Genomic DNA, 23,103 nt, shown 5'->3' on the forward strand with positions numbered 1-23,103 from the left:
GGCCTGGGAGATGGCTGCAGCTGGGAACGTTTATAATAGGAAAAAAAAAAAAAGTGAGAGAGCAAGAGGGGGAGAGAGAGAGAATGACCAGGCCAGCCGGCTGGCAAAGAAAGAAGCTTAAACAGAAAAGGGCTCGGCTGTTCCCCCGCGGAGACTTTCGTTCCGCACAAAGTTTCCCTTCCTTCTGAAGGCGCTGGGCTTTTGAAGTCCCCTGCGGGAGCTCCTGTGCCCCTGGGAAGCCGGGCCCTGGCCGGTCCCCAGGTGCGTGGCCAGGGTGGGGCCGGGCACTCCAGGAGGCAGCAGCAGGCCCTGGCCAGCCCTGTGCCAGGCCGGGTCCACTGGGGTCTGAGCCTGGCCCCTGTGCGCCCAGCCCCCGCCCCACACCTCTGGTGGCTGGCCTGCCGCTGGTCGCCTCTGCTCCCTCTGGCATTGACCGCTGGCCCCGTGCTGGTGGGGCCAGAGGGTAGGCATCAGCCCGGATCTGCCGCTTCGTGGAGTCAGAGCTCCGGAGAGCTTTCACAAGTGGGGAGACGGAGGCAGAGAGGGGGCCGCAGGCATGCCGGGAGCCGAAGCTGACGAGTGGCCATCGTGCGGGCTTTGCCTCTCAGTAGTAACATAGCTGACACCTAGTAGGCGCGTACAGCAGGGAGGACCCAGCGACGGGCTCCAGGGACCTGGCAGGTAGAGAAAGATGAAGGCCCCTCTCGGGAAACTGCCTTCCCCGCCGGCCCGTCGCCTTAGAGGGTCCGATCCTTGCAAGAGAGCTCTCCTCGGTGTCAGCCCGCCCCTCCGGGCCACAGCCACAGACTGGGACGCTCTCCCAGCGCCACCACGAGGCCCTGAGCATCTGAGGACACTGGGGTGCCGTGGGGACAGGGGGGCCTCGGCCCCGATGATCCCGCTTCCCTCCTTCCTGCCCAGGGGCATCGGGTTCCCAGTTCCACGTGCCCAGCCCAGGGACACGCATGCTGGCGCTCTGCTGAAGTCTCCATGGCATTTCGCTTGGGCGCGAGCGCCTAGTAGGTTCTTTTCACGCTGGTGGGGGTTGGGAGGAAATAACATGACACCAGTTTTTGGTTGTTTTTTTTTTGCAAAATGCTCTGAATTTGGTGCTGCACACACTTGGGTCTTTTTTGGTAAATAATAACGGTCCCAAAATGGTTGGAAGTGGGTGAGGGTTGGCTGCTGCCCCATAACCTCTCGCCCAGGTGACCGGGAGGTGAGTCTCTGGCCAGATCCTGACGCGCACACGGGTCCTCATGGGAGCAGGACCACCACGACGGGGGCGAACAGGTCCGCGCCCGGGGCTGGGAGCTCAGCAGTCCCAGCATTCTGTGCTGCAGGGTTACCCGCCCTCTCCCGGGAGCCTGCACCCAGGGGGCCCCGTCACACGCTGCAGGGCCTGTGTCTTCCTGGGGCTGGGCACCACGAAGTCAGAACTCCTAGCCGACAGCTGGACCCAGGACCTCGGAAGGACCAAGCTGGGGGGGGCGGGGTGTGCCCTCAGGGTTCAGGTTACTGAGTCTCACTGGACTTTAATCGCCTGTTCAGACAAGGTGGGGAGTGTCTTGACACTATTTTACTAGATTATACCTGGAACGCCTTTAATTCCACCAAGGAGAGCCCACTTCTAAATCGATCCCATTAAAAAAATGTTTTTATTGATTTTAGAGAGAGAGGAAGGGAGAGGGAGAGAGGGAGAGAGAGAGAGAAACATTAATGAGAGAGAATCATGGATCGGCTGCCTCCAGCACTCCCCCCAACTGGGGATAGAGCCCACAACCCAGGCCTGTGCCCCGACTGGGAATAGAACCAGAGACCTCTTGGTTCCTAGGTTGACACTCAACCACTGAGCCACACCGGCCGGGCTCGAGCACATTTTTTGATATCCTGTTGGCTAATTAGTAAATATCGTTGGCTGATAGACGTCCGGGTGGCCAAAGGCCTTGTGACCAGTTCTGTGTGTGCCCTGCCTGGTGTGGTCACTTACAGTTAGAACACGGGGCACCCATCATGTTCATGAAAGTTGTCCAGTTTTGGGGGAGTCAAGACTTACACACAAACTTTTGCCTTCGTGGGGTGTCGGCCTCTATAACCCCTGTGTTCAAGAGTCCACTGTACACTCCTGTTTTGTTCTTTTAAAGTGAATTGCAGCCCAGCTGATGTGGTTGGGCGTCGACCTATGAACCAGGAGGTCACGGTTCGATTCCCGGTCAGGGCCCATGCTGGGGTTTGTGGGCTCCATCCCCAGCAGGGGGCGTGCAGGAGGCGGCAGGTCAAGGATTCTCATCATTGATGTTTCTCCCCCTCTCCTTTCCTCTCCCTGAAATCAATAAAAACATTAAAAAAGCATAGTGATACCATCACAATTATTAAAAAACAATGAAGTGAATGGCAGACGTTGTAAAAGGAGCATTTTAAGAGCACAAAGCAACAAGTGACCCAGAGTTGGATGCCCCGGGCGGTGTGTCCCACACGGGGCAGCCCGAGGTGGCCTGGGCGGAGGCGCTAGGGGCCAGGAGCTCAGAGCTTTGGGAGGCAGGGAGTGGGCGCGAGTCAGCTGGGACCCTCCGCCGAGATGGTTCTTTCGCTGCCTTGTGGGTGTTCCCTGCAAAGACTGCTGACGCCCCAAGACTCCAATAATTAGAATAATGATGATAAACTAGAAATGGCTTTCTCAGCCAAACAGAAACTGGAGAAGACAAGGAGGTTCCCACACCCGCCTTATTGTTTTTGGCCCTGCATTCCCACAGCCCCAGGGAGGCCAATGTCTGGGCTCATGGCTGGCCTCTTCCAGTTGTGGTCAAGGGTGGGGGATGGGGGAGGGGAACTGGGGATCCTTGAGGAGGTGTCATGTACAGGGATCTCTCTCTTGGAGCCCCAGGCTGAGATTTGAGAGGGAGGGACTCACTTCTTTCTCCTCTGACCCTGTCTGCAGCTTCTGGAGCATCCAGACCAAGCCCCGCCCGGGAGAGGAACCCTCAGCATCGTGAAAACTGGCGAGGGCGCCGGGAGGGTCCAGACGGTGGGGGCTGCTGGTTCATCATCAAGGTGCCAGGCCATCTTCCCCAGGTTCCACGGAGGCCACAGCCATCGCTTCCTTCGCCCCCACAGGACCCAAGCGCCCGAGGAAACCTGGCCTCCAAGAATAGGCGGATTATTAAGATACAGACGCAAAAGAGAAAAGGGGAAATGCAATCCCACTCGGCACAGAACCTTCTGGAGAGACCTGAGGCTGCGGGGAAGCGCCTAGGGAGCAGGGCGGGTCTGTCTGAAGGAGCACCAGCACCAGGAGGGGCTTGTGGGGCCAGGAGGCAGCTGTGGATGGGCATCTCTCTCCAGACGATGACCTTGACCGGTGCTGAAGGTGAGAGACAGGGAGGGAAGGAAGTGAAGGCCCGACGCCCCTCAGGATCCTGGTCTCTGTCTGGGCCAGGCAGGGCGCAGGGACTAACATGACACCCTCCGGACGGCCCCCGGAGATCAGGCTCTCTGCACCCCCATTTTGCGGATGAGGAAATGGAGGCACAGAGCCTCCCCTTGCTCGAGGCTTTCTGCAGCAAGGCCAGGAAGGGAGCTGGCGTGGAAGACGCACCAGGCCGGTCTCTACGCCTGGCTGTGATCGCCCCGTTGGGCCCTTGGCTCCGAGCTGTGACAATCCCCCCACCCCCAAATCACAGAGCCCCTTTCTACCTCAGGCCCTTGACACACACCGTTCTCTCTGCCAGGAACCCCGCCGCCTTCCGCCTCCTCCAGGCTCTCAGCCAGACCACCACCGAGACCCTCTGTGCCTTGGCCTCGTTTACGCTGTACTTTTCCTTCTCAGGATTGTTTAAAACTGTGATTAAATAATTATTTATGGGGCCATTGATGACAAGTCAGCCTCCCTGCAAGAGAACCAGCCAGCAGGCAGGGCCTGGGGTCCTCGTTCTGGCACACAGTAGGCCAGAACAATCAATCCGAACCTGCTGAGTAAACAAATGAATAGAGGCATGGATTGCTTTCCTAGGGGGAAGACGTGGGGGGGCGCATCTTCCCTCCCAGGACCACGGTTCCTCCTTTATAGTCCAAGGCAAGTTTTCCCTGGGAGCGGGCGCGTGACTTTCAAGTAACACAACGGCAGACAGAAGCCACACGTTTAGATGTTCCCATTGGAGCGCCAGTGAAAGGGTGTGTGTGTGCGTGTGTGCGTGGTGTGCGTGCATGGGGAGAAGGCGGCCATTTGGTCACGTGTGGCCAAGCACCCCTTGACCGAACCTGGGGATACCAGTTTCGAGGTTGCAAAAGGAACCTTATTTTATTTTACTTTTACGGGCCTGCCTGGCTTGTGTCGCCCACGGCCCCTCCTGCTCGGGGTGACACCTGCTTCTTGAGGGAAAGCAAGGAAGAGGCCTCACTTGCTGCTGTGTCCCGGCTGCATCCTTAGGACCAAGCAGACCTGGGTGGGGCCAGGCAGTGCCCGACCCGAGGGGGCCCTCCTCCAGCGAGGGTAGGACTGAGAAGACACTGTTCCTGTGAACATGGATTTGTTTTTGAAAACATCAACTTGTCATCTCTCTTGCGTTCATGCTGGCGGCTTGGCTTCTCACAGTTGACAAAGGGTCTTTCCAGCCACTCCTGGGGGGGGGCGGGGGTTGGGCAGCTGATGAAGGGGCCATGGGGCCTTCTCACAGGGGAGACCCCAGGCCCCCAAGCCCGGCTGGAAGCAGGTGGGGTATCAGATGCCACCTGAAGAATGACCTTTTTCTGGTCCCAGGTCAGCAGGCCAGTGAGAATCAAGGCTGGGGGGAGGGGGGGAGTGCAGGGCAGCGAGCCTGCCCTCAGCCAGTGCCCCCCGAGACCCTTTCAAGTAGTAGCTACAGGCTTTTTGCTGCTCTGGAATTTTTCTTAAACTAGCATTTTTTTTTTTTTCTGGAAGGAGTTAAAAATGAAACAAGCTTCAGAGAAAGCTGCGGGGAGCTGCACCCCCTGAGCTGGGAGACAGCAGCCAGGTCCTGGGGGGCGGGGGGAAGGAGAGCCAACACGTGGGATTGCACCCCCAAGGGGTCCAAAAACTTCGTGCTCTCCTCCAAGTCCCTCAGCCTTTGCGGGTTGGGTCCGGGGAGGCTGTCCCCCGCCCCATCCTGTTACTCCACCTCTGGCCTCCGGGTCTTTTAGAATTCCCCGTGGGTGGAAAAAGGGCAGCGCTGCGGGTCTCCCTGCCTGTGACCCCCCCCCCCCTTCCTTCAGCACACCCCTTCCCCTCTCTCCGGGCTCCCGGCTGGGCTGGGCAGGATCGGAAGTCTCCAGCCCGGTAGGGAGCCTAGGCGGGTCAGCGGGGGGCTGTTCTCCGCCCCCTCCTCCAAGGAGAGGCAGCCCATGGCGAGGGCACCCCGGAGCCAGGCCAATCGCCCCCCCTCCCGCCCCCAGCGTGTGCCATCTGCCGCCTGTCAGCCTCTCTCCGTGGGCCCCGATCCCAGGCGCCGCTGGGGGTGGGGGAGCTGCTGATTCGGCCCCTCCTTCCTGGCTCCTTCCCAGGCGCCTGGCGGCCTCTGCCCTCGCCGTGGCCCTTGGCACCCCCTCTCAGCCGAACCCCGCCATCCGGGAGCTGCGGGAGGCGGCTCCCACTTCCAGCCAGCCCCCGGGGAGGCCCAGGTGCGGGACACTCTCAGACGCGAGAGCTGGGGAGGGCGATGACTCGGGGGGGGGGACCGTGTAACTTGGGGGGGGGGTTGGATCCCAGGTAGGGGACATCTCTGTCTTGGTCCCTCTGGGGGACCCTCCTCGCTCTCGGTCTCCCGGTGTCAAGGTGTTCCGCTGGGCGTCGCGTTTCGCGGGTCACCCCGACTCTACCTCCGAGCGCAAGAGTGTCCTCCCCGCCCCCGCGGGCCCTCGCTCCCTCGCCACAGGGGTTCAGGGCGGCATCTACCCCAGCAGCCAGCTCAGCCCCCGGTCGGCGCCCGCCGGCCCAGAGAGGGGAGCAGGGTCGGATGGGACCGCGGGGCCGGGTTGGGGACCGGCGGGACGCAGGCGCCCTGCTTGGAGCGGGCGCCGCTGCCGGGTCGCCCCGGCGCGGCTCTCGGCGGGCTGCGGGCTTTGCCGTGAAAGGTTGCCCTGGGTAACTAGTCTCCAAGGGGACGCAGCCCGCTCTCTCCCAGTGGCGACTTATCGATCCGCGAGATGGATAACCCCCAGCGCCGCGCCCGCACCCGCGCGGCTCCCCGGCTCCAGGGCCAGCCGACCCCAGGTGGCGCCACTCGCCCGGGAGGGGGTGGACGTTGGGGCCAACCCCCCACCCTGGCCTGGCCGCCTGCTGCTGATGGGGGAGGGGAGGCTGCAGAGGACCGGCTTAGGGGACCTTCCTGGGGTCGTCCGCACCCTCCCCGGGGCTGGTCCCACGTGGAAACCACAACTGGTCTAGAGCTGCAGGGACGCGAGGCGCCCCCTGGTGGCCGGGGCAAAACTTGGTGGGAAGTAGGGGCAGTTTCTTTCTTCCTCCGCAGGCGGGGGGGGGGGGTTGGGGGGCAGGGCTACAGCTATATTTTGGAGCTAAGCGGGTCCTTTATAGTCTTAGCTAAGAAGTGCGCGGGGACCCTACAAATGCGGGTTTGGGGGGCACGGAGTTAGCCCAGAGGCTTAGGAGTCTGTGGATGTGGGGCCCCGAAGGTCTTCACACACGGACCCGTGGGCAAAACCCGAGAGTGAACAGCCAGGTCCACGAATCACTTGTCCGTGGGACATAATTTGCGGAGGTGGCAATCTGGGGCAATTCACCCCAGTTTCCCACCCCCTCCGTCCCCTCGCTTTTTGCAGTTTGCGATGCGGCTGCATCTGGACGAGTGACAGCACGCGTGGGCCCCGTGTCAGTTTCCTCTTCCCGCCCCCCTTCCACCAGGGCCCGAGTCGGCGCCCCGCGCGCCGGTGCGGGGTCCGCGCCCGCGCCGTGCTTGCCGCCGCGGTCCGGGTTTTGCGGGCGGCCGGAGCTGTATTTCCAGCGCTGTCCATCGCTCGGTGCTGTTGGCCCTCTCTCCGTCTGATCCGAGCCGGAGCAGTGCGGGGCGCCCCACGGGATCAGAGCGCTCCCCCGCCGGGACTCCGCTCCTCACATCCTCCTGCTGGGACCCGGCTACATTTCCAGCCAAGCCTGGCTTTATTATGTGTCTCTGCAGTGCAGCCCCAGCAGCCGGATCGGGAGGAGGAGAGCCAGCGACCACAAAGAAGACAGGAGCGCGAGGGAGGCTGGCGGGCGGGCCGGCGCCGGCTGGAGCGCGGAGGAGCCGGGGCGCAGCCGCCGCCACCGCCGCTGCCCGGGAGGACGGGAGCCCAGCCGCCGCCTGCTCGTCCTCCTCCTCCGCCGCCGCCACCCCCACCGCGGCCGCCGCCGCCCCCTTCTCCGAGCCCCTGGCCCATGGAGGCAGCTAGCGGGCCGGCGACTTGGCACCGGCCTGGGGATCGGCTGCGCACCGCGCGCTGAACACCGCAGCCCGAGGGCAGGCAGCGGCGGCCGGGCGCACGGGCTGAGCGATGCCCGGGGCACGGGTGCGCCTGCCCGCCACCGCCTGAGCGCCCCCCGCGCGCCCCTTCCTCCTCCGGGGGGCCAGCGCCGGACGGAGCCTAGAGCCAGAGAAGGGGGCGTGAGCCAGGGCCCCCCGAGCTGCGGCTTCTGGGCCACTGCGGCCGTTTCGAGCCCCCAAGTGGGCTGAGTTGAGGGACCCCCCCTCCCCATCCATCATACTCTCCGAACCAGGCGTTTGGGCATTTTTTAGCCGCTAATATTTATTATATTTTTTGTGTGAGGCCGGGAATAATTCGAAGGCTTTACCCCCCCGGGGGGTGCTGAGCTTCCGTGCTCCCGACCGCCTCCGGCCTCCTCCCCCCAGACCCTTCGACTCCAGCCCCGTCCCCCCTCCTCATATGGGCTCATTGTGAGCTCCGCACCGGGCTGCGTGGCCGGACGCCTGCAAACTTTGCACAAAAATCCGGCGAGGGGCGGAGGAGAAGGAGGAGGAGGGCGAGGGTGGCGGTGGGTGGGGGAGGGAGGGGGCCGCAGGGGCCGGGGGCCGGCGGGGGGTGGGGAGGAGGAGGGGGGCGGCTTTTTTTTTTTTTTTTTTTGCATAACTCGGCTCAGCCGAGTGGCCTCCGGACTCCCCGCGCCGCTGGGACCGCCGCTGGGACCGCCACTGGGACCGCGAGCCCCCGGCTGCCGCATTGCAACAGGCAGGGCCCAGGCGCACCCCCCGGCCTCCCCCCCGCCCCCAGGGAGGCCGCCCCGGACCTGCGATCTGCTCCCCGCAGCCGCCGACCCGGCTGCAAAAAAAAAAGTTTCCGAGAGGCAGGCGGAGGAGAAGGGGGAGCAGGGCTGCCCGCAGCGGCGGGGGGCGGCAGGGGGAGCCGGCGGCGAAGGGCGACGGAGCGCCGGGAGCCCCGGACATGTCCAGGCGGAAGCAGGCGAAGCCGCGCTCGGTGAAAGGTGAGCGAGCGAGGCCCTGCGAGGCGCGAGCGAGCGCGGAGGGAGGGAGGGAGTGAGGGAGGAGGGACCGGCGAGCGAGCGAGCGGGCGGGCGGGCGGGCGGCCGGGGACCGCGCGAGCGAGCGGGGAGGAGGAGGAGGAGGAGGCGGCGGCGGAGGAGGAGGCGGAGGCGGAGGAGGGGGAGGAGGAAGCCGGGAGCGGGAGGCGGAGGCGGCGGCCGCAGCGGCGGTGGCGGCGGCGGAAGGGGCGCGCTGTGGTCAACCTCTCGGCCCGGCCGACCCTCTCCGGCCCTCCGACCCTCTCCATCCCGGCGCCGCCGCCTGGGGTGGACCCGGGCCTAGGGCGCCGCGGAGGGGCCCCCGCTGCTGCCTGCGTGCCGGCCCCGGGCCCGCGTGGCCAATCAAGGGGTGCGGGCCCGACTTGGCGGGGATTGCGAATCTCGGAGGTGGCGGGTGGGCCGGCGGGGAGGCGGGACGCCCCGGAGGCCGGCAGCTCCGAGGCCTCTCTCTCCGGCTCCCGGGCCCCGGGCCCCGCCGCCTTTCATCAGCCCCCGCCTGGTCGCCCAGGACGCCCAGGGCGGCGGGCGTTGCTTGCACGCGGCCCGGCCGCCGGGTGTCCCCTGGCCACGCCGCGCACCCGGCTCGGGCCCCCACACTTCCTGCCTCTCCCACCGAGGCCAGCGGGGCCGGGAGCCTCCGCCAGGAGTTCATTGTCTGCGCGGTGCTGGCGGGACGCGGTCCCCCGGGGAGTTCAGCCACCGCCGTGCGCGCTCCTCCTTGGAGGGCGCCTGGACCCGGCTCCGCGCACCCAAACCCAGGCCAGCTTCCAGTGTGGGTCCCCGGGTGCACACATTTGTGAGGACACACACACACACACACACACACACACACACACACACACACCACCCTTCGTCTCCTTGCTTTGCTTTCTATTTCCACCGGGGCTCCCCCGCTCCAGTGCGCGCCCTTGGAGAGCCTAGGCCCCCGGGAGAGGCCATGGTTGACTGAGCCCCTCCCCTGCGCTCCTCTCCCCACCGGCCGGCCGGCCTGCCTCTCCAGGCCTCGCTTGCTGCTTTGTCCCTATTCCAGCCCCTCGGTGGGTGTCCGGCTGCCATGGGCGGTGATAGAGGAGCGACAGGATAGCAGCTGAGTCGCTGGAGCCCAAAGTCCTGAGGCCTCATCTCCCCCAGCGCCCCTGCTGACCTCTGGCCTGAGCCAGCTCTGCTCTGCAAAGTTCATTTCCTGAGGCCTGCGAGCCAGCGGCGCTGGGGCCCTGCTCCCTTCCTGCCAGCCTGGCTCCCGGCTGGAGGGGCTGGGGCAGAATCCGCAGCCCAGCTGGGGGCCCTGGGACCCCGCCATTGCTTCTGGAGCCCCAGGGGATCCCTGGTGGCGGCTCCGTGAGACCCTCCTTGTCACCTCAGAGCAGACCCACTCAGCTCACACTCCCAGTCGCTGCCTGCCGCCTGCTCCCTTTTTCCTTGCGAGAAGTGGGTCTGGGTCCCCCCCACCCCGGCAGGCACCCCTAGACGGGTCCACAGACTTAGGGGCCCGAGGGTGCTCTGACTGGGAGACAAGGAAAGCAGGAGAGAGACATCAAGAAGCGGGGACAGGAGCTCGGCAGATGTCTGTCCTTTGGCTGCCTGGAAGGGCTGGGCGGTGGGACGTGACGCTGGGTTTCTTTTCCCTCTCTCCGGCTCAGCGCTCAGGACCGGAGAGCCACTTCAGGGGCCCCCAGAGCAAACGGAGACCCCGAACCTCTGGCTGGGAACACGGTTTTATTACTGAGCGCCGGCAGTTGATCTTGAGTGACATCTGTGTATGGGAGGCGGCTTTTCATAAAAGAAGACGCAGCGCTTACCTACTTCTCACATCCGTCCTTGCCTCCCAACCGCCTTCCTTTATTTATTTATTTCTAAAAATGTTATTTATTGAGAGAGGGGGGCGGGGAGAGAAACATGGATTTGTTGTTCTACTTCTGTCTGCATCCATTGGTTGATTCATGTGTGTGTGTGCCCTGCTGGGAGGGGGGTGGGGGGGGCGGGGAGGAACCTTGGAGCCTCACATCCTTGGCATCTCATATGATGCTCTGACCAACGGAGGTACCCGGCCAGGGCCCCGACCTCCTTCTTTTAGGAGAGGTAGCTCTATTGGCAGTGATCAGATGGGTGGGTGGCTCGGAGTTGCTGGAACTTCATGCTGAAACCACTCTGTGTATTTCTGAGAAAAGACTCCAGAATCGGTTTTCTGCCTCTGGTGGAACGAGCCTTGACGTGGCGTTAAACGAGTGCCGCTCTCTAAACGCACACGTGTGGCTGTCTAGCGGACGGCTCACGCACAGGGATGGCAGGGAAGAGACCGCAGAGGGGGGCAGACCCGTGTAGGCATCTTGGGGACGTGTTGTCCGTATCAGCCCCCCAGCGCCTCTCTGCCCCTGGAATCTGACCTCCTCGGCTTCTCTCGGTGGTGCTCTGCATTTTCCCACAGCCGCTCCCACCCACCCCCTCCCCGTTTCGCTTTTTATTCTGCTTTTTATCCTGTTTACCCGGGTGACTAGGGCAGAGACCTGGCCGCTTATCAAGGGATGAATTAAAGGAGAAGATGATTCGAATAGATAAGAGGTGCAGCAGGTGACGGATTTACTGCTTTTCAAGAACGCCACCCTCCCCCCCCCCCCCCCCCCCCCCCGGCCCTCTTCTCAAGCAATATTCAAAAGTGTGTGTAGAGTGTGGACAGCTCCGCACCAGGCGTTTCAAACGGCAGGTCCTCACCTTTAAAGATGCTGGAAGGTGCTTTCTCAGGGAACAGTGGTGCCTTTTACATTTCGCTTTATTTTACTTCGCCTCCACCGCTGCGTGGGGGGGGGGGGGGGGGGGGGGCCGAGGCCCAGGCACGCGGGCTTCCCAGCCGGCCAGAGTCGCTGGCCTGTAATTTGTAATTGATCTCGGAAACGTGAAAGCCCGTGGCAGGGAGGAAAGGCAGAAATGTAACCATTTCTAATGGACGGGCAGAAAGTGTGATTTGAAAGCACAGGCTTTGCTGCTTTGAAAATCAAACAGGCTTGGTGGGGGGGGGGGCCGGGAAGGGGGGGGGTTCGTTTCCCACGCACGGGTGCTACCTCCCTTCTGGAGGGGGGGGGTCACTTGTCCCCTGGGATATTCGTCCTTTTTTTTTTTTTTGGAAAACCCAGCACCCATGGCGTCGCCCAGCAAGTAGGGAAGGGAGCAGGGCAGTGGGGCAGGGGGGAGGACAGGCTCATCAAAAGCCTTGTGATTAAAAAAAAAAAAAAAAAACAACCCCAACAAAAACCACCCCCAAACCATGCATGTTACACAAGTCACATTCTCCGGCCGGTTTTCCCTCCCGTCACCACGTTCTGCTTTTTTTGTTTCTAGGTGGCACGGGGTGGCCGTGCGGCGATTTGTTCCCTTCATTCATTTTGGCCTCGTTCTGGGTCTGTTCTCATCACCTCTCACTGATGTTATTTCGGCTGCAAGTACCTGTCCGCTTGCGGGCTAACTGGCCTCCCCTCACCCACACTGGCCTCCTCAGGCCCACGGTTCTTTTACACGGGAAATGGATCCATCTTTTTCCCAGCCTCCGCTGAAAACTTTCGCCGCCCATGCTCCCCATCTCGCAACAGCCTGTTAATTACAGTTATTCATATTAATTAGCAGTGAGGCTGTGTCCACGCATCCTTCCCCCGCCCCCCCCCACAGTCCCAACATCCCAAACTCCCCCCAGTGCCTTCTCTGCGGACCCCTCCCCTTCTCGCCGCCCCCCCCCCCCTCCTGCCAGCCCGTAGCTCCTCTGAAGTCCATCTTACGCATGTGGTGGTCCAGGGACTGGGGGAACAGTGTCGCTCGCCGCTGCTTGTTTCCATGGAAATAATTGAGATGTAATAAACAGAGGCGTTGTGAGGTTACAGGTTTCTCCATTCAGCTGAGACCGCGGACAAGTGTAAATTGTCGAGGTCGGCTTGGCTAAAGGTACCTGATCTTGTAGGAAGGGCAGGACGGATCCTTCACAGATTCTTACTTAGCTTTCCGTGTGGGTGGGGGCGGCGGACACTTAAACCCTAATATTTCACCCCCCCCCCATTGAAGTCCCCCACTCCCAGCTCCACGATGATGTCTAATAAAGGCCATTTGCATTCCTACACCTGTTTCCCTGCAGAAACGCAGTAATAGGCCGTGCAATGCGGATGCCTCAGGCAGGGGGGCCCTGCTATTGAACCGTCAGGTGCCCAGGGGGACACTCATTCGGGCAGGGGCACAGTGTGGGTTTCTTGACAGTGGGCAGGCAAGTCATTGGGTGGAACCCGGAGCCCTGGCACGGCCCCCGCCCGCCACAGCGTGCCAGCGGGGGAGGAGGGGGCCCCAGGCGGAGCCCCGAGTGCGCCTCCCTCGCCGAGCAGCGCTGCGTTCTCGCCGGGGCTGAAAGGCGGGGATCTGGTCCCGTGGAATAGAAAGTTGCAGTAATTGCCGTATCGGTAGCCAACTCCGAAGCTGGTGGCGCTGGAATTCTCCCCCTGATGTAGGATTTAATAGTCTGGCAATTAGATGCATTGATTTCTCTTAACTGTTCATTTGGATGTGTAAACGAAAGAGGCCCGGGGCCGCCGCCGAGGCTGCCCGGCCCCTGGAAAAAGGCTGCCGTGGGTGGCGGCGGCGGGAGGAGGACGGGGCTCCTCCGGGGCGCTGGGGCCGGCTCCCTCTTCTTTCAAAATTCCCGCCCCTTTGCAGTGAAAGGAAGAGCCCCTCTGTTCAGACTGTTTACAGAGACAGGAACAAGGCGCTATGGCCGAAGCGCAGACCGCCTTTCCCGCCGCCGCAGGTGCGCGGGGAGCGCCATCTCCCTGTCTGAGGGCCGGGACCCCCTGCGTAGCTTTGGCAGCTGGTCTGTTAGGGGCCAGAGGGCAAAGTCGCAGAGCACCTTGGCTCGGAGTCCCAGAGGGGGACCCCCGGCTGGACATGGAGCGTTCTCTCCACCCTCCTTAGCCATGGCCTTTGACCTCCGGCCACCTAGCCTAGGGACTCTGCCCAGCCCGGAGGACGTGCGGGCGCGGCCTGTTGGAGCCCGTGTTGGGCCGGGGACGCTGTTGGGCCGGGGGACGCTGGGACTTCGGCGGCTGGGAGAGTGTGTGGCTAATGAGTGCTTGCCAATATTAGCCCCTCTTACCTCCCGGCTCCTGGGCCTGTCAATGGCAACCTGGTCTCACCTGCAGGCACCCCAAACTGGTGGATGGTAAGCAAGCAGAGGGGGCCCGCTTTCCAGGTGGCCCCGTTCTTTTAACCAAGGTGCCCAGGGGGTGCGGGGGGGGAGTTAGTTAATTCTTTGGTTGGCCAGGGTGAGGATAGATTTACCCTTCCCCACCCCTTGTCCACGGTCCACTCGTGTTTTTTTGGTGTTGGTTAATTCTCACTGGAGCATATTTTTCCCATTGATTTTTAGAGAGAGTGGAAGGGAGCGAGAGGGGCTAGAGAGAAAGAGAGTGAGAGAGAAGCATCGATGTGAGCGAGAGACACATTGATTGGTTGTTGCCTCCTGCACGTGCCTGGACCAGGGCCAGGGGATCGAACCTGCACTCCAGGCACGTGCCCTTGACCGGGAACCGAACCCGTGACCCTTCTGTGTGCAGGCGGACACTCTAACCACTGAGCCACACCTTGCCCACGGTCCACTGGTGTTGTGAAAGAATGTCATGGTCATGTCTTGAGGATGTCATCGTCATGTTTGTATTCGATGGCAGGACTCCTTCCTTCGGTGCGGGCCCAGCGCAGCCACAATGGAAGGGTACCTTGGACACGGTTCCGTGACTGTGGGTTGCCCGGGGAAACCTCAGGGCACCTTGGCGGGTGAATCTGACAATTTCTGCAAAATCCCGTCAGCTTGCAAGGGCTTTTTGTGTGTGTGTGCGCAGAGACAGGTTCGTGGGTAATCAGAGTCGTTTCGCACCCAAGATGGACTCAGGAAGCCTGCGTGGACTCTATCCCGCTTGAAGTTTTCAGCGCCCGCTTGTCAGCTCCCTGGGCCTACGGTGGGAGCGGCAGGGCGGAGCGGAGCCGGGGAGATGCCGAGGGAAACTTTGGATTCACCCGCTTACCCGCCGGGATCAGCAGCCGCCGACGATTGGGGTTGGACGCGCCGTAAATACAAATACTCTCCCCTCTGCCGAGGAGCACCAATTAGCTGATTGCTCTGGGCCCGCCCGCCTTCAAGGAGCGCGCGGCGTCACCCATCTTCTCCTACAAAGGTTTGATTTTTAATGTCTCGCGGAAAGGGCTCTCTTTGTCTTGATTGATGTCAGGAATGAAAGCGCGATGGTAATATCCCTTTGAAAGCTATTGTACTGTCAGCCCTGGCTGACAGCGCGGGCCTCCCAGCGTTATAGATTAGCGCTGTGCAAACACTGACACTCTCTTTGTTAGGGGCCTGTTGTTCTACCGGCGAAGTCAATTACACAATGTGGGCTCAGTTACCGGCTGGCTTCCGAAGTGGCGACGGCTTGCCTTCTCTTCGGAAAGATATAATTTCCCCTCGATGGTGGCGGTGGCGTTTCGTTTTCTGTCTTTCATTTTTTATTTTTTATTTATTTTAGTCTTTGGGCCTTTCTTGGGTGTCCCCCACCCCGTGGTCACGAGGCAAGCACACGCTGGGTCCCGGGGAGCAAGTCGGCCGCGGCGACGGCCGCAGGGTTATCTGCCAGGTCTTCTGCGCATTCACGCGTCCGAGCTTCTTATCGACGTAGCAGCCCTGGGACGGAACACGGTGCCCGTCGGAGGAGATGGCGGTGGGGAGGAGAGACATTCCCCAGTGCGGTGTTCTCTGGGTTTGGGGTCCTTGGGGTCGGCAAGTTCAGGGTTTTTCCCAAATGTCCTGCAGGCCCTGACCTGGGTGGACGGGACGCCGGCAAGCGGCTCTTGGTTCCAGGGAGTTGATGAGCGTTGCAGGCTCGGAGGCCGGCTGTGGCGTTGGGGACGGAGGATCCGGGATGGCACTGTGCAAGGGCAGCAGGGTCTCCCAAGAGAACGCTTCTCCCATTGCAGATGGCAAACGCGAGTTGTAAGGCGATTCCGGGGTGCCTTTCCTGGGCGCCCTTGAACTTAGGAGTGACCCGCAAGCCTAGTGTGTGAATTCCTGCTCCCGACAGAGGCAAGCCTGCCAGGTCCACGGCTGAACAGGGTCAGGGTGGGTGTGTTCTCTCTCTCTCTCTCTCTCTCTCTCTCTTTTTATTAAAAAAAATATTTTTATTGATTTCAGAGAGGAAGGGAGAGGGTGAGACAGAGAGGAACACCAGTGAGGAGAGAGAGAGTCATGGATCGGCTACCTCCTGCACGTCCCCTACTGGGGATCGAGCTCGCCACCCGGGACCTTGTGCCCTCGACTGGAATTGAACCCGGGACACCTTCAGTCCGCAGGCTGACGCTCTACCCACTGAGCCACACCGGCTGGGGTGGGATGTTTCTCTTTACCCCCCTGCCCTCCCGCTTCACCCCTGCCTTCTGCAGGGAGATAAAAGCCTCACACCCCTCAGGTCCTCTGCACCTGGCTCCCGGAGGGGCAGTGGCCTGGGGCTGGACCGACCGGGGGCCAGGAGGCCCAGATGACAGGGACCGGCCAGGAGACGGGAGGAGGACACTCACATGGGCCCCGAAGTTGTTATTTCGAACCACCGGACGAGAGCCCGTGTTGGCCAGCAATTTGTTGGGACTAATTTTGTTTTTCTCCGATAATTGAAAATTAATGTCTTGAAGTGAAAGCAGATGTTCGTGTCATCTTTGGAACTGGGATATGAAATGGGGCTCTGTCGATGGGCTCATTCGTCTACCAGCCATTTCCCCGTCGCAGCTCATGGGGTGATGGGGCTGACGTCACCCCAGGCCCAGGGCTGCGGGGAGGAGAGAGAATGGTGCCCCAGCGGTCGGCCCGGCCTGTGGGATGCCCCCAGCCCCGGGAAGGAGGGCGGGAGGGAGAGTGTGCTGGTAGACCTGCTTCCCTGAGCTACGGAACCTGCAGTGTGTTGTATGGGAAACCCTCGCTCCCAAGAGGCTTTTATTGAGAGAGTTGAAGGTGGTGTGCTGGAAGAGGTGAGGGAGCCCTGACGAGGGGGGAGAGTGGGTTTGGCCAGACCACGGGGTCCTCGGGCGGCGAGGGGCACCCCTGCGGTAAAGCTGGTTAAGTAGCCCGTCCCGCAGATGCTCGCACACTCTCCCTCCGAGAGGAAGGGGTGTCCGCTTCATTTCTTCACTTTGGGAAAAACTGAGATGAGCTATAGGTAACATCAAATCTACCATCGTCACCACTTTTTAAGGAAGAACACTTCTTCACATTGATTCCAGAGAGAAGGAGAGAGAGAGCGAGAGACACATCGATGAAAGAGAAACATCAGTCGGCTGCCTCCTTCCTGCGCCCCGTGCCCTGACCGGGAATCGAACCCGAGACCGCTTGGCGCATGAGAGGATGCTCACCGGCCGGGGCGTAACCGCCTTTAAGCGCCCTGCTCAGTGGCATTCAGTGCGCTCACACTGCTGTGCACCGTCGCCACCGTGAGCTCCGCGCTCAGGCGGCACCAGGTGGCGGTGCGTTGGGGGGCTCAGCCCTCCGCCCTCCCGGGAGGCCCTCCGATTCCCGGCCGCGTTATTCCGGGGAGAGCTGGGACACAGAGGCACAGACCAGGAAGAGGCTCTCCGAGGAGCCGGCGTGTGTTCCTGGCGCTAGGGTGAGCCGTGTGGCTGGCTGGTGTGCCCAGAGCGAGGACAGAGACCGGGACCCCGTCAGGCCTGGGGGCTGGGGCCAGGCCAGGAGGGACGCCCAGAAGCAGCTGAGCCGTCAGGTGACCATTCTCAAGCTTAGAACGTTCGTCCTCTCCAGTGTCCTTGGGGACTTCATTCCTCTGGAGACGGACTGGGTGTGCGCTTGCCCAGTGACCCAGGGGCCCCCACACCTGCCTGCCAGGACCCAGGTGGCCCCTGACTCACCCAGCCCTGGTTTGTCTGTGATGAAGAAAGGGGAGGGCCCTGGCCAGTGTGGCTCAGTGGATAGAGCGTCGGCCTGCGGACCGGAAGGTCAAGGGCACGTACCTCGGCTGCAGGCTCCTCCCCGGCCCTGGTCGAAGCGGGTGCAGGAGGCAACAAACCAATGTGTCTCTCTCACATCAGTGTTTCTCTCTGTCTCTCCCTCTCTCGTCCACTCTCTCTAAAATTCAATGGGAAAAGGGCCTCAGGTGAGGCTAAAAATAAATAAATAAATAAGTAAATAAATAAATAAATGAAAGGGGAGGGAGCCCTGACCGGTGTGGCTCCGTGGATAGAGCGTCGGCCTGCGGACTGAGGGGTCCCGGGTTCGATTCCGGTCAAGGGCATGTACCTTGGTTGCGGGCACATCCCCAGTGGGAGGTGTGCAGGAGGCAGCTGATCGATGTTTCTCTCTCATCGATGTTTCTAACTCTCCCTCTCCCTTCCTCTCTGTAAAAAATCAATAAAATATATTTAAAAAAATAAAAATAAAATATAATTTATAAAAAAAAAAGCAAGGCGAGGGACGGCTGCTCCGCACGGGCCACCTCGGTGCCTTGGTTTCCGGCCCAGAGCGCCGACCCCTCTGGGCCCCGGTCTGGGTCCTGCAGACGCTGGCGCTGTCCTTTGCGTCACCAGGCCCTTCTCCTCCCCCGTTTTGTCTGTAATTGAAACTTGCCCTTTCGTTACCTAGGCATGAATTCTTTTCCGCAACGTTGTCATTCCCTTTCCCGCTGTGAGGTTTATCTCTTCTGTTGATCCTAATTAAATAAAACATACTGTTCACCTAACTCCGGTGGCACTGAAGTTTACCTGCCGGAAGGCAGTGATGGCCATCTGGGCTGGGTTGGGAGCAGGGCATGGCTGGCGCGGGGTGCTGGGGGGTGGGGGAGTGGGTAGTGGCTGCCACGTCCAGGCCAGGTGTACCTCCTTGGCCTGGGGGCTGCAGGACTTTGTAGCCAAGCCACCTACAGCACAGTGCTGGTCCCTGCAGCAGAGATGCCGCTTTGTCCCTGGCCCCTGGGGGCTGCCGGCTGAACCTGGGGAGAGGAGAGATAATCACCAGCTCCAGAGTGTCCCCAGGGAGAGGGTGAGGGAGGAGAGTGGGCTCCCAGGGGTGGGGAAGGATGGAAAGCGGGGGCAGGCTCCTGGCACCAGGGGTGGCGGCTACAGAGAGCGCGGGGATCTCTGGGGAGCAGGGGTGCAAGCAGGGCACACCCTCCCGGGGCCCAGGACAGCTCTGCAGATGCCCTGCGCCCTCAGCGAGGGACCGGCCAGCCAGGGGCCTGGCACGCCTGTGGGGCAGATCCAGTGCCTCACTCTTAGTCTTTGACCGCCTCAGAAGCCGGAGAATCCTGGTGGGAAAGGAAAGCCGGCTTTCTGGGTGTGTCTGCCTGACATCCAGCTAGGACCGGCACCCTTTCCCTGTCGGGGGGCTCACCACCTCCCTAGCGCATCGGGGCGGCTTCAGCTGGAGGTTCCCACATCCTTTCCAGGAAGCTGCAGCCTGCCTCCTCTCATCCGGGTGCGTGGGCCCCGGTCCTGGCTCCTGGGGCCACAGCCCCCCACCCCCCAGCAGCCCTGTGGGAAGCCCGCAAAGCTCTCCTCCTCTGCCCGCCCAGGGGAAGGACTGCTTTGTGTGGGACGCAGCCAGCCCTTCCAGAGCCCCACGCTCACTCGGCCGTGGCCTCGGCCTGGGTTTCCGGTCCTTGTCTCTTTCTTTATATTTTAAATATATTTTCATTGATGTCAGAGAGGAAGGGAGAGAGAGAGAGAGAGAGAGAGAGAGAGAGAGAGAGAGAGAGAGAGAGAGAGAGAGAGAAACATCAACGATGAGAGAGAATCGTCGACCGGCTGCCTCCTCCACGCCCCACACTGGGAATTGAACTGTGACCTCCTGGTTGGTGGGTTGATGCTTAACCGTGGAGCCACACCGGCCGGGCTGGGTCCTTGTGTTTCAAAAGGATTTTTAAAGTGAACGAGTAAAGGTGTAAACTGCTGAGGGGATAAATGAATGGACGAGCGGAGGAGTGAACTGAACAAATGACTGCTCAGGGAGTAAATGGATTCCTAAGTGAACGAGTGGGTGAGCGAGTGAGTGGGTGAGTGGGTGGGTGGGTGAGTGGGTGGGTGGGCTGCAGGGGGCACAGGCCCCAGACGGCTGGCTGCTGGCATCTGTGATGGTCCCTGCCTCCTCATCCGCCTCCCCTTCCCCTCCCCCCTCCCCCTCCCCCTCCCCCCTTCAGGTGTTGGGGAGGTGAGAGCTGTCTTCCTGGAGGCTGGGAGCCCGCACGTCCACCCTCGCTCCTCAGTGAGTGTAGCTACTGTTCCTTGAAGGCTTTGTGCGAAGCGTTGTGCTGGCTGTAAAACATTGTTTCTGAACGATAAAAGCAACATGAGGTTTTTGTGCTCGTTTATTTAATTTTTAATCTTTTGTTAATCACTCGAGAATATTTTCCCATTGATTGTTAGAGAGAGTGGGAAAGACAGAGAGCAATGTCGATGTGAGAGAAACACATCCATTGGTTGCACGAACCCCGACCAGGGCCCGGGCGGGGGAGGAGCCTGCCACCGAGGGACGTGCCCTTGACCGGAATCGAACCCAGGACCCTTCGGTCTGCAGGCCAGCGCTCTCTCCACTGAGCCCCACCGGCCAGGGCCATCTTCACATATTTGAAGGAATGATTTCCACATCTTCGATAATCATGCGATCCCCCGCTTCCTAGAGATAAACATGTTCCGTAGTTATCTTTCCTCCCCGGCCTTTTCTGTGGAGCATTTAGACCAAAACACGTGTGCGCGGCCCCACACACGCCTCGTGGGAGCCTGGATAGCGTCGTAGGCCGCTGGACTACACTTCCTGTTGTTGCTGTCGCCACGAGGTGGTGAGTTTCCGATCCTGGTTGCACATTAGCATCCTCTGAGGCACTTAGAGAAATGCCATCACCTGGGCCCCACCACAGACCAAGCCATCAGGAACCCTGGGGCTGCGGCCCCAGCTCTGTTGTTTTTGTTTTTGTTTTTTTTTAAAGCTTTTTGGTACTTAAAAAAAGGAGTGCAGCTGGGGTTCAGGACCAGGAGTCTGGGAGATCCCCTCATGTTTGTGGAGGAGACCTACGCCCCGGCCACACGGCTGCGGAATAGACGTGCTAGAACGTACTGACAGTCCTTTGTTGATGGACGTGGAGGTGCCTGCAGTTCTTTCCTGTTACAAACGGGGGTGCAGGGAGAAGCCTCGTTTATAAATCGTCGTGTTTCTTAGGCCAGATGCCTGGAAGTGGAATAGTTAGTTAGGTCAGAGGGTGGTCACGTGACAAATATGATAGCTATTCTCAAATTGCCCTCCGCAAAGGGGGTGCCAAGGGACCCTTCAGCTATGATGTGGGAGTGCGCGTCTCTCCGAATCCTGCCCACACAGGACGAGTGCTTTTCCCCTTTCCTCCTCGTCGTCCTCTCTTTCCTCCTCTTCTTCCTCCCCCTTCTTTTTGTCAGTCTGGCAGGCAAGACATAGCTCATTGTTTTAACTTGTACTTTCCTGATGACTAGTGAAGTTAACCACTTTTCTTCATGTCTATGGACCATCTCTATGTCTTCTTTAGGAAGGGGCACTGCATTGAATGTGGAGCTTGGGGGGTTTGGGCATTTGTTTCCATCAGCTGGCTCTTTATTCATGTCTTTTTCTCCATTCATCCATCCATCCATCATCCATCCATCACCCATCACCCATCACCCATCATCCATCATCCATCCATCCCTCCCTCCATCCTCCATCCATCCATCCATTCTCCATCCATCCTCCATCCATCACCCATCACCCACCATCCATCATCCATTATCCATCCATCCATCATCCATCCATCACCCACCATCCATCATCCATCATCCATCCTCCATCCTCCATCCTCCATCCTCCATCCATCCATCCATCCATCCATCCATCCCACCCTCCATCCTCCATCCATCCATCATCCATCCATCTATCATCCATCACCCATCACCCACCATCCATCCTCCATCCATCCATCCATCCATCCATCCATCCATCTATCCATCCTCCATCCATCCATCCATACATACATCCATCACCCATCAACCATCAGCCATTCATCCATCCTCCATCCATCCATCCACCCATCCATCCATCCATCCATCCATCCATCCATCATCCATCAACCATCTATCCATTCATCATCCATCCATCCATCCATCATCTATCCATCCATCACCCATTATCCATCAATCCATCCATCCTCCCTTCTTTCCTTGTCTTCCTTTTCTCCCTTTACTTTCCTTACCCCCTCCTCCCTCCCTCCCTCCCTCCCTCCCTCCCTCGCTCCCTCCCTCCCTCCCTCCCATTTATCTAAATCTTGAGGATTGCTGCCGGAGTGCTGCTACCTCTATAATGGCTGCTGCAAAACAAACGCTGGATGTTATTTCCACTTTTCACCTTTCTTCGTAAAAGCGAACACCCTCTTCAGACTTCTTTCGGTTACTGAAAACAGGTACCAACGTGTTAAAAAGCAGGGACTAACTTCATAAAAGCAAACTGACGTAATGCGGCCTTTCAAAAAGTTCGAGGCCCATCGTTTCTAATCTCCAAACCTAGTACACACTTGTCACGGAATCATCTTACCTGGGTAGAGTTTGGCTTCCTGGCATTTGAAGTTGACCACCACTACCTATTGATTGACTCATCCCCTACATGTTTATTGAGCACCTACTCTGTGCTGGGCACTGTTCATGGTGCTGAAACAGGTGAACAGGCAGGTTGTTCTAGCGGGACCGGGGGTGGGGGGGGGGGTGGGGGCCGTCCACAAGTATGTGAGTCAATCCCATAATTTCTGGGGAATGACCCTAGGCAGGGAGAGGTGGGGGAAGCTGTCCAGACAGGGCCAGTGGGAGGTGATGCTTGAGTCCAGGGTGATGGGAGGGTTAAGAGGGGAGCTGGGGGCTGGAAGCCTTTGTGATTGGTGCTCTGAAGGGGCTGGAGGATGTGGGAGGCGGGTCCCTCCCTGGGCTGAGAGGACCCCCCTCCCCGCCCCCCCCGCCCCCACTGGTTCAGCCCTGTGGTTTCTGTGACAGCCCAGGCCTCAGAGAGAGGCTTCTCCGGCCGGTGAATCCGTTCAGTGGAGCTCTTTCGGGGACCGGGTGGCTTCTGCTCCCAATCTTGCCCTGGGAGCCTCGTGACGCTCCCCCTCTTCCCCACACCACGCCGTCCGTCCTATCTCAGCGGAAGCCTGTGAAAGTCACCGTGGAGGGCTCCGGGGACGGTCCCTCCTGGGCAGGCCGGCTGCGCGCAGAGTCCCTGCCTGTCTCGGTCACGGCCGTGTCCCCAGTGTCTGGCACTGGACCCATTCCCACCCCCACCTGACAGATGGCTAAATGAGGCCAGGAGGCTCCCACGGCCGTCCCTCCGCGGCCCAGCCCAGAACCTAACCCTGTTCCAAGCCAGGCTGTGACCCTGGCCCGTGGGGTCGGGGAGCAGAGGTTTCCTGGTGGGAGATGGCCTGGGGCCTCTGTAGATTTGGGTCCTGGGAGATGAGGGGAGGAGGATGGGGGTGGCTGGAGGTGCAGAAGGGTGGGCTGGGAGAGGGCCAGGAGGCGGGAGAGGAGGTGGGGAGGGGGCCAAGGGGAGGGGTCTC

General features: G+C 60.6%; 1 protein-coding gene across 1 annotated transcript in view; it reads left to right on the plus strand.

Moving 5' to 3' along the window:
• Positions 1–8,155: 8,155 nt before the first annotated feature.
• Positions 8,156–23,103, plus strand: part of ZNF423 (zinc finger protein 423) — a 244,990-nt gene continuing 230,042 nt past the window's right edge. The window contains exon 1 of the mRNA XM_080644591.1: positions 8,156–8,449. Coding sequence (XP_080500717.1) covers positions 8,410–8,449 — 40 coding nt within the window. The 5' untranslated portion in view covers positions 8,156–8,409. The remainder of the gene's footprint in view (positions 8,450–23,103) is intronic.

This window comes from Plecotus auritus, assembly GCF_963455305.1.
Source record: "Plecotus auritus genome assembly, chromosome: 10".
Lineage (NCBI taxonomy): Eukaryota > Metazoa > Chordata > Mammalia > Chiroptera > Vespertilionidae > Plecotus > Plecotus auritus.